Source organism: Diadema setosum, chromosome 5 (genome assembly GCF_964275005.1).
Source record: "Diadema setosum chromosome 5, eeDiaSeto1, whole genome shotgun sequence".
Taxonomy (NCBI): Eukaryota; Metazoa; Echinodermata; class Echinoidea; order Diadematoida; family Diadematidae; genus Diadema; species Diadema setosum.
Genome location: NC_092689.1, coordinates 14,788,189 through 14,799,791, shown reverse-complemented (window position 1 = coordinate 14,799,791; position 11,603 = coordinate 14,788,189). Strand labels below are relative to the sequence as shown.

General features: G+C 39.6%; 1 protein-coding gene across 1 annotated transcript in view; it reads left to right on the top strand.

The window, feature by feature from the left end:
- The first annotated feature begins 254 nt into the window (after positions 1–254).
- The window catches only part of LOC140228603 (cyclic AMP-responsive element-binding protein 3-like protein 1), a 51,951-nt gene continuing 40,602 nt past the window's right edge, over positions 255–11,603 (top strand). Inside the window, exon 1 of the mRNA XM_072308838.1 lies at positions 255–452. Coding sequence (XP_072164939.1) covers positions 363–452 — 90 coding nt within the window. The 5' untranslated portion in view covers positions 255–362. The remainder of the gene's footprint in view (positions 453–11,603) is intronic.

Genomic DNA, 11,603 nt, shown 5'->3' with positions numbered 1-11,603 from the left:
TGCGTAGTGCATAATACTAGTACTCCATTTTGCGTGATGCGCCCTACATTTCCACGGCGCGGAGTAGAAATGCAAATTCAACGGCACATGTGTTGCGTAAGCAAATTGTAAAACTGTCGCGACAGCACTGTCGCCTGCAGACGCTCCGCCCCAGTGATCTTCCTGTTCTGGCCGCGACGCTGACGATTCCTGTGTGCGTCGCTTCACGTTTCACGCGCACCCTCCAGCTCTGTCGTTCATTGGTTTGGTGAAGCTTGTGAAGGGAGAACGGCAAAGATAGCGGTTCGTCTTCGCTTCGGCATTCAGACAGATTTTCCCCAAAATTGACCGGACCGTCCCTAGACTACGGCCCATATAGCGCCATGGAGGGGTTCCTAGGTGAAGAGAGAGTTTTTGACTGCGGAGAAACTGATTTCAAGGACATTTTGGACTCGGATGTGTTTCACAATGTGGTAAGATTCCTAGAATTATCAGACTTGTCACATGTTTGCCGTCCGTAGTAGGGTACTGCTCTCGTTCGATCCGTCCAATATGCTGATCAAAAGAAGGCGCCTCCCTGCGCAGAAATGTAAATTATGTTGAGTTATGAAGACATTGTTGATGATACAGAGTGATTTTTGTTTATCAAGTCTAACAAGGTGTGATGCTATTATGTGAACAGTAGAATTATCGTTATATTAGATCTCCCTGGTGACGAGAACAAACCACGCTCAGAACAGTCGCTGCTGATGATGAGACGGACTATTTGTCCAATCAGCTGTTTCAATTCAGGTGGGATGGGCCGGTCTGTTCGCCGGTCACATGTTCCCCCATAGCACCGATACTGCGTATGCCGTGTGTATTCCATTCATTGAAATCATATTGTTGCTCCCGTATCAGGACACGAGAAGGGGGTTATATATCGATTTTAGGTTGGGCACGATGTTTGTTCCTACCATGCTAGATACAGCTGCTCTTTAACGGCCCTGTTTTCACTTTGAATAATGTGCAATGTCAGACGTGAAAAGCATGCATGTCCACCCTGGTCTCTGTGGGTGGCCCACAATACAGCAAGTTCAGTAGGATTTTCTAGTCTTGTTGCAGCATAATTAAACTCAATCATGTTCAAAATAGGATACTATTACAAGTATCTTTGCTTGAGACCTTCAAAGACACTGAGCACTGTTAGCATGATTTATTCCAAATTGCCCTTCTATAAGAGAAATCACAGCAAGATTGATTGAAGGTGATACATACATGTACGTCTGTACATCAAGCAGAATGCTCAAGTTGTTCCACTGCACTGTTGTGTGTCCTGTTTACTGTGCGAGGAAGTGCCATGTGTGTGTGTTTGTGACTGTGTTCTATACTGTAATACCATTTTTTTTTTTAAAAACCGAGCTGTATTGCATGGTAATTATTGCAATCTGCAGAATTACAATTTAAATGCACACTTCTACAGATTACAGGTCCAAAATATATAGGGTGAACATGCTGTAGCGTTGCCAACTATAAACTGTGGAGGAACAGAGCAAAGCAAACAGAGGAAGATGCTACAGTCTTGTTTGTTTTGCATTTTCTGAAACTTCTGCTGGAGATTTATCCATTATTTTTCATCTGGACATGCAGGATGCATGCTTTTACTATGGGTGTGTTGTACAAATATTAACATATAATCCCAGTTACATTATGGAATCTGATTGTATGTACATCAATTTGATTAGCTCATTTTAGTTCCTATGGCAACATGCTAGTTTCAAGCAATATAATTTGGATTTCAAGCTCTTGGTCCAGTTTGTAAATTCTTGTTGTTTTTTAAAGGTGAACAGCAGATACTGTAGGATTACAATGTTTCGAAAAGGCACAACATAGATATTATGTCTATAGCTCTAGTGTGACATATCCTACCCCACCCCCTTCTACTGCTGTGTATCTGTTTGATTCTGTTGTAATGTCATCTCACTGAATGTAAAGGTCATGTTCAGCCAAAGGAGCTAGTTCCATAATTAGATAAAGCTGCATGATGTTGGTTTTTTTTTTCTCTCTCTCCCTTACCCACTGTGATGTCAGTACTTCAAATAGTTGTAGGTTTTGCTGCAGACAGACAGTTAAGGACTGTCTAGAGAAGGTGTCTGGAATCCATATGGTTTCCTGTTATGTCTGAATATGCTCCTCTTTTTCTCCACCCACCCCCCCCCCAAAAAAAAAAAAAAATAATGCACTAGCAAATTTTCACAAGAGTGACAAGGCTTCTGAAACTCTACGTCATTCCTTGAGAATTCTTACTCTGTGCTACTTCCTCCTCCTCCTCCTCCAGTTCTTCGTACAAACCACATCTAACCTTGATGACCTGAAATAGAAATTTCAGGCTAAAGAGTCTCAGGGGTCCACTTGCTCTCAGCCAATCAGCTGCAGGTTTTGTAGAGCACTTCACAAGAAGAAATGCAGATATAGTATTTTTTTTTGCCATCATACATGTACATGTGCATGCAGTTTTCATAAATATTAAATAAGAGAAAAACAATGCTGTTTGCTGCATGGTACCGAAATATGCATCATGTGGAGTTATGCAGGCTTTTGTGCAAATTGTGTGAAGTTGAGCGTTATCTCACAAAGAAAGCAACACAATATGAGGATACTCAGACATGTTTGGTCGATTGCATTTAAATTTGTTGTGTCTTTGTTCCAATTTTTGAATATTGCCATGCTGTGTTTTTTTTTTTCCTCAATGAAAACTCGTCACAGGACGTGCTTGTTCTTTCCTCAGGAAACTGAACAGAGGTTGGTCAAGGTTTCCCCATACATGAGTAATCATGGGGAAAAGGGTATTTGTAGTTCTACGTGCACTGAAAGTCAGTTCACCACAACTAGAAACCACCTCAGAATGCAAAATTGAATACAACCATGAAAATCAATGTTTATACAGGACCTGTTACTTTAGTGTACTTCAAGCTGTACATCTATGTACCCGGTATGTGGAAAGAAGACCTGCACAGGAATCACATTATAAGGTCAAGGTCAACATATTTGCACAAACAGTCTTCATAAAATGTAGACATTTTTCTCTCAATTTGTTTTTCTTTAAACCAAAAACTGCATTGATGTGACTGAACTGCTGGTAATTTCTACTTTATCAAAAAGATGACACAGTGGAGTTCCTATTTAGGGATTGGTCTATTTAAATTTACTTTGGTTCGAAGTCTTGATCTTATTTCATGTGGTCATATGAACTTTGACATCACTTCCTGTAAGTGTTAAGAGTACATATAGGCCCTAATGCATAATCAACAACCTGTGCATTTTTATTTTTTACTTCACGATCTGTGTCAGATTTCTTCAGCTGTCCAATCACTTCCTTCATAAAGACAAAGCCTAAAAATCACAATTTCCTGTCTTATCTTATAAAGATAAAGCATTCAATTTTTGATTAAACATGGTTTGGAAAAGTAATTTTACCATAGAGGGAAGAATATACTAACACAGTTCCCCCAGCACTCATTTTTTTTTTTCTTTTTTACAGGCGTTTTAAACAAATTCCAAATTATACATTCCATTTGTGTATAAATGTACCGACCCCATCCTCCCCCCCCCCACACGCACACTCACACTCACTCTCACTCATACATTGTACATACAATATACATATGCATGCATGCACACATACACGCATGTATACCAATACACACTGACACAGTTTGAACATAAAATTTGTCATACAGGGCTGAAGTTTCAGACTACCGGGTAATATGGGACAGATGGTGTAGTAACTTTCCTTCCCAGCATTTATGATATTGAAAGTATGGTTTCCTGGTAAAGTAAGGGTCAAACAGAAAAGTTGGTCACTCCTACTCAATGCTGCATCCTGTAACACCTGTCTGCTGACCAGTGCATTTCTAGTGTTTTACACATTGTGATTCCAGTGGGCTTTACTATAATATGATTAAAGCTATTCTTCTTGCACAGTTTTTTAATTAATACACTGTAGCTTGTTTGTCCTGAAGGCCAACTTTGTGTTTCAGCCAAGTTTAGAATCATGGATAGAGATAGTTTCCCGTACTGCCCGTTTAAGCACTTCTGAAGTGAAAAGCAGACGTGTTCTGGCAAAGCAGTGAAATAATCAAGGTAGATATGGTACATCAAAAGCTTAAAGATAACTGACTCATGCAACAAAGGCCCTTGACCAGTGGCTGCTGTTGTGGACAGGAAATGCTGATGTCTGACTTGTTGCCGTGATATTGGAAGTCCATGGATTAGGCGACCAAACCACCACAACAAAGAGCAGGTCATGCAATTTATAGGCCTTTAGGAGGAAGGAAGTTAATGAACCTAAGCATTGTAACAACCCTTTATTCATTGTGGGGGGGGGGGGGGGATAATGAAGAGGTAGCGATAGAATCAGTGCAAGTATAGCCTCCATAAATGATGTGTTCACTCTTTGAGTATTACAGCAAATGTGAAGCTATTTATTACTGATATTTTAAGAGTTTTGTTTTCAGCTTTGTTTTGTGATCCAGCATAAATGGCATCCTTTGGGCGTGGGGTGTGAAAGTGTCTTTGCACTATGAATTTTGTCAAACTGCAATGAGTTCCCTCATGGTCGTGGGTACTATCGTAATTGTTGTACCCGTCAGACAAGTCCTTTGACAATGTGTACTTGTATTTAGATGACTGTATCCATCTGATATCTGCAAATTGTATCCATTCTTGCAATGAGATTATAGTTTGTTGCAACAAAAGATGTGGTGTAGGGTGCATACGTGCAGATGCTGTTGCCATTTGAAGCGAAGTATACGCAGCATTTGTTTTCTCAGAGAACTCTGTGGAAGGAAATATCAATTATCTTGCATCTAAAGCAGTGATACGATATCATGGGGACAGTGTTTGATATCGGATAATACCAGAGAAGCATGTAGGCTCATATTGTATTGGGATTCTTTGTAAAAGAATCGGTCCTCGAAATGGTGAAGTGAGGTAGAAGACTCCGACTACCACGCCCAGGCAGCACAATTGGTGCTCAAACACAGGGTGTCGTGTTGGCGATGGGGCGTGAAAGCTCTCTTAGCTCAGAAGCAAGAGGTTCATGTGCTCTCAACATGCTGGTGTAATTGCCAAGCCCTGAAAAAAAAAATCTTTGCTGGTGAAAGCAAGGACATTGACAAACATAAGTTTGTTTTTTAAGTGCAGGACAAGTGACTTTGTGAACTCAACTGCAGACTATATTCCTGTAAAAGATAAAGAAAGTTTCTTTTAAGTGTTTAGTGAAGATTGATTAGAGGAGGTTAGAGTGTGAGAGCAGAGCAGAGAGGCTAGAATATAATTATTCTTATAATTTTCAACTTTTGAAAAGAAATTATAGGTAGTTCATCATCATTGCTGAGTTTGAAGTTTAATCTCAAGGCCTAGCTATTAAGGAGTATTCAAATGCAAAAACAACAAGAAACAAGATATTTCTTATGAGAAATTAAGAATGATCGACTACTGAAAAAAAAAAGAAGAGCTTCGGTGAATGGACAAAAAATCCCTCATGATAAAATGGGAAACGCCCTTTTTGCTATTCCTACATATACCTAATGTAAGCCAGGGATTTTAAATCATAATTACAGTGATAAAGCTTGATATCTCTCTGTCATAAAACACTGCCTATTTTGTGGATGGACCTGTAGCTGCCTTCTTGGCTCTGCTTTGATACTACCCAGTATTGAGAAGGAAGAGTTGCGCAAGATGCCAGTGAACACGTGCTTTCCACGATTTCTTCGAGTGCACCTTAGCGTTATCAAGTGGCCAAAGTGTAACATCCATTTACCTTCCACAAGCGGTGCTAAATCTATTGAGGGACAAGGCGTGGAGTCGCCTCTGTTCAACCTGTATGATAATATCTGTGTCCTCAGCCTATCTCTCTCTCTCTCTCTCTCTCTCACATTTGTTCATTGGGTGTTTTCCCCAAGTTGTGTGCTGCTTTCAAATCTTCTTTTGTTGCTAGTGTTGGTCACCCTCTGCAGAGTCTTTTCATAGTGGAATGCAGGGATTTGCAAGGTCCCACCCATCTTCTTCCAGTCCATGACTACTCAAGCAGAACTCCCCATGACACGCCTTGTGCAACAGGTAGCAGGCATGCCATCAACAGCAAAACACCACACTGCCGGCGGTCAGAATCATTCAGCGCACTGTATTCATGGACCAGTTATTAGATATGTGTGAACTATTATGACACAGTTCAGTGGGGAAAAGAAATAGGAAATACTTCTTTGTGGGACATGTTCAGATTGTAAAGAAATACCGGTACATTGTGAAACAGGGAGTGCTGGCTTGAAATTGATCCCATTCCAAAAATCCAATATTCTCGCCCAAACATCTGGCGCTGCTAAGGCCCCAGATTGAACCACACTGTTAATGGCTGAAGTACACTTTTGTACGTCATAGTTTGGAAACCTCCTGTTTGTGTGCATTCTTGTGTCAATAGGGAATAATTTGCACACGCCAAGCTGACGTCACATGTTTCAAGCAATATCAAGTCTCCCATATATGATGGGTTCGGGTTGGAACATATGTTTTGAATGATACCATATTACATCATTTCCCCAGCTGTGTATTACAGTTCTTTATGTGTAAAGTTAAAATTCCAAGTTCCGTTGTCATTTTTTGGGGTTCTTTTCTAACAAGATTCACACTGTAGTTCAAAGGGGACTCATTTTGTTTCCACCCATGAGGGTCCTGCAGTTTGAATTAAAATTGAGTTTTGTTTTTTTTTTGTTTTTTTTTTTTGCTTTTTTTACATAATGTAGGCCCTAAATACATTGTAAGGGTAGGTGTCAGTAACAGACAATGGAAATATATCCCAAATTATTCAGTGCATTTGATGTTTGATTAAACTTTTCTTTCAGAATCTGATCATAAGAGTGAACTATGCATTTTGATATTGAGTATGGTTAGCCACCATATTTTCAGTTGTCAAAATTTTGAAACAGAATGATTAGGCTACTCTTTGTTTTTGTGCAAAAGCCATGCTATCAAACACTTATCAGTTACAGCACAGATTTAGTTGAGGAGGCACTTGTATCATTTGCTTTGAAGATTCCCCGCATCTCTTCCCCCTTTAACAATGTGGAAAGAATAAATTGTCAGAAACAATGATGAGATAATCGTCCAAAGTACAACAGTTTGTATGTGTGTGTGTGTGTGTGTGGGGGGGGGGGGGTTGGATGGGTGGGGGTGAAGAGACAATGCAATGATACCCAAAAAGGTTGGTGGCATGCCAGATTGTGAGTTTTAAGGCCACAGATCTGGCTTGATTAAGACTGATAATGTAACAAATTTGTGGACATTGACCCATTGCGGTGTCCTCATGTTATCATCCGTGCTGGCCTGCAGAACCAGGAATAACAATGGAGGACTCGGATCATCAGGGACACTGATGCACAGAGAATGTACATGTAGATATTGAAATCTTAACGTTCCCCCTTCATGAGAAGTCATTGGTTTATTGAAGGGGATGGCTAGTAACTGATCAGTGGGAATCAGTGGGAATGCTGGAGGATGATTGTTCCAATCCTTTTGGGATTCATTTAAGAGTACAATATCTACTGTTGTGTGAAAATTGTTTGCTTCAGAATGGTCTCACATTCAAGTAATGTGCAGTTTAATGTTTCCAGGTTAGCGTGCCTGGTCAGTGACGGGGCATTAATCTGCACATTACTTGAATATGAGACCGTTCTGAAGCAAATAATTTTCACACAACAGTAGATATATAATGTACTCTTAAATGAATCCCATAAGGATTGGAACGATCATCCCTCAGCATTCTCACTGATTCCCACTGATCGGTTACTAGCCAATCCCCTTTAACGACACATTGTAACATATGTGTGATTAAGAGAGACAATGGAAAAATGAAACAAAATGTGTCTGATACGTGTGAAGAGTTCTGACTGTAATAAATGCTGGTAGGTCATGAATCATGTGACATTAAGCAGGCATCTGAGAGTATTTGTCTCATGTCCCCTGGTCTTATCATGGCTTGTGTAATAAAGTGATAACAGGGAATATAACTTGTCATCAATTCTCAGAACCATTACTGCAAAATGGCACTGAGATAGAGCACATGAAAATTGCCTATTGTAGCAAAGGAATAGTGCTAGTATCTCTCTACATGCCGAATAATGTGGTTGGGTTGGGCATACAAATTCAACAGTCTCATTTCAGCAGCGAAGTGTAAAACCATGTACAAAATACCAAGCTTGATTGATTAACCCACTGCACAGATCTCGATTTGCACTTTTCAGCGTTCAGTTGACATGAGGAATTGTATATTTTGTTGACATTATTATATTAATTTTTATTAAGGAACAGACCAGGCCTTCATCAGACAATCATTGCCAACAACAACAACAACACTGCCAATTCCAGATACTACAAGTGTATTGTCTGTTATACACAGAATACATTATAGGGCTATATTGAGATTTGAAAATGTCGTTACAATCACTGTTGCTGTTGCGAGGGTTCGTATCCATGATTGATGTTGCAGAATTTAGTGCCTAATAATGAACTGTGAAATTATGTGAGGAAATGTATCAACAGACTCTATGTAACATCCTAAATAGATTTTAAGAATATCTGAGAAAAAAAGTTATTTATGTAGTTTATGTCTTTTAGTCACCAGCATTTTACATTCAGGGAAATACACTTGTATTGAAAAAGAGTGGGACCTTCCTGGCTTTGGGGAACAAGCAAGTAGAAAGAAAAATCAGTGCTTGAATTCGGAGAGTGTTCTAAATCTTACAAGGGTTGAGAACACTTTGAAGAACGTTTTTCAGTTCGCCTTCATCTCATTTGAGGGAGCTCACTTGGAAAGATAACACCAAACTGATGTGACGCTTTGCGATTATTTACTTGCCAAGGTAATGTTTGCATATCCCTTCTCTCCTTTCCTCCACAACATTAGAACTTCTATTACAGCGGCATGTATCATAAACTAGACAATTTGACCTTATGCCACGTGTAACTGACAAATCCATGGGTTGATTGTGTACTTTCTTGGAGATCTTGAAAAGTTCAAGTTGGAAGGCCGTTCAGGAATGTGAACTGCTTGTTCAAGGGTTATTTTGATTTCTTCTCTTTTTCTCCCTTGTACTCTGTATACTAAAATTCTCAAGAAGGTATGGACTGTTTGAGATCCTGTCATCAGAAAACTCCAAACAGGCACTGCTTGTGTGAAATAATTGCTTGAAATGGTTTGTCTGTGATTGCTTTACTACTGGGCTTACACCAGCAAGTGTTTACAATTTGCAGGGTGAGTGGGCTGCAGTCATCAAATGTTTTTGATGGAAGCGTTGTGTAGGAGTTTTGAAGTTCACAATCTGGTCTTCACAGTAAATGGCTTCCAAATGTCAACCGCAGACTACAAACAAATCACAGATCTTGATCTTTGCATTTAATACCGAGGCTGCTCCACAACACCAAGTAAAAAAGAAAAGGAGATGTCACCATTATCAGTGCCATTCATGGTCTGTTCACAGAACAAGTGGCTCAGTTGTAAGTAATATAATGAAAAAATTGTTCTCAAACAAGGACATTACAAAAATATTCCTCCCTCTTGGCTAAAAGGGGTGTGGCCAAGGGTCCCATATGTTTACATTTTTACAGACAACTCCCTATTCCTTTCTCATGCTTAATGTGATAATGAGCTCAACATTCCTTGGGGATGTGAGTGTAAAAGGAGGTGTGTAGTGCCTTATAAAGGGAAAGTAGATAGATTCAAATATTTGCATAAATAATGACAGCTAATAAGTTATTCTTTTTATTTGTAATACATCTGTCTTCACCGTATTGTACTTGCACTCCCTAGTTTTGCCTTCTGTTACTCAATTCCAAGGTTTGCTTGTCACTCCAGCACAAAAATTTTCCAAAAATCTTTGTTTGGGTACATTTCTGCAAACGATGTACATTTCCCAAGAACGTCTTCCAGGATGATATTCATTCGTGGAGGTTCATCTTTTGTTGAGTCAGTCAGATTTCTTGAGAATGGGAGTGCATATCTCTTATTTTGTGAGAGAGTGGGGGCTTTAAACCAGAGTGGAGAGGGGCAGGAGAGGGGGTTGAGAGGGGGTGAGGTTAATTCCTTGTGACACCTTGACATTTGGAGGGCACTTTTAGAATAGAAGAGTATGTTCAAGTACATTTTTAGGCTGCTCCCCTCCCTTTCACCTCCCACACTCATGCACTTTCGCAGACTGACACGCCCGGTGCTTCACTGAGAGTGAAACACACACTAACCAAACACAGAAACTTGCAAAGAACAGATGCATAATCTTTACTCTCACAGACATATGAAAATATGTACACATATATACATAGATGGAGACACCCACACACATACCCAGACATTGTACATAGTACAATTGTACATGGACACAAGCACACACATACTGCAAAACCAGAAATATTCCTGGAATACATGACACAGACTTGTATTTGCTATCATAGAAAGCATCGTTTCATTGGTGGAGATCTTACTAAGAAAACATTCTGTATTGTAATAAATTGTTGGTCATCCAAAATGAACTGCTCAAAAATATTTTAGACAAACCAGGCAGTACAATACCCCACCCTGAATTATGAAATGTGCTGCCATTTAAGATAAAGAATTAGATGATTGAAATATTGTGAGACCACCATTCTTTGCTAGTAGACCTTCACGTCATACAATTCAGGAAAAGAATGTCATAGATTTTGAGCAGTGACAATGATGAGAATTGGGCTGTCCAAACACATCCTAGTGCTGTGAAATTATGCGTGAACAGATAAATACATTATGTTCAGATACCCATCGACTTTGGGCATACACTGGAATTTGCTGTCTTATTAAGAATAAAATGACAGAGAAATATGTATTTGAGTATTTCTTTCATTTCCCCAATGATTTTCTGCTGACGAGACTCCATAAATTTGTTGACTGTGATGTCTTCGCTGTATGATATGGTGATAACACTAACATTCTAGAAATGATAAGGTGCTGTAGCTACAGTATACTTTGTATCTAAAGACATTGGGTAATACATGAACAGAGTGATGATCATGTCATAGATAGTGAGAGTGAAGTGCATAAAGGCTCTGGCTTTTTAATACCAGGACACTTTCTCTAACCTGCCCTGATTTTCATACATTGAAAAGACAGTATCAATCTCAGGACATTACTCTTTATCTAGGCCTTGCTTGAGAAGCTATGGGATTGTATGGGGCACGCTATTGATTCTAAAGTGGCTTTGAGTATCTTTAGAATTTAATCTGTTCTGTAAGAAGCCTTGTGGTGATGGTCTTTGTCGCCCAGTGTCTTCTACCAGTAATGAGGTAATAGGCCTTCCCTGTCTTTGTCATGGATACCTACCCTTTACTTTCATCAAAGAGAGGATCTTTTGCTCTCTTTAATCCCCCACCCGCACTCATGGCTAGTATTCTAGAAAATCATGAAAGTGTACATTCACCAAGAGTTAATTGTTTGCTGCACAGTTGGTTTTAACATCCCCTGGTCAATGGAGTAAATGGTAAACCTCTCAATACCTCAGTGTGTGTGTTTGTGCTTCGACCCCACCCATCCTCTTTTATCCAGCTACTTCTCAGGTCACTTG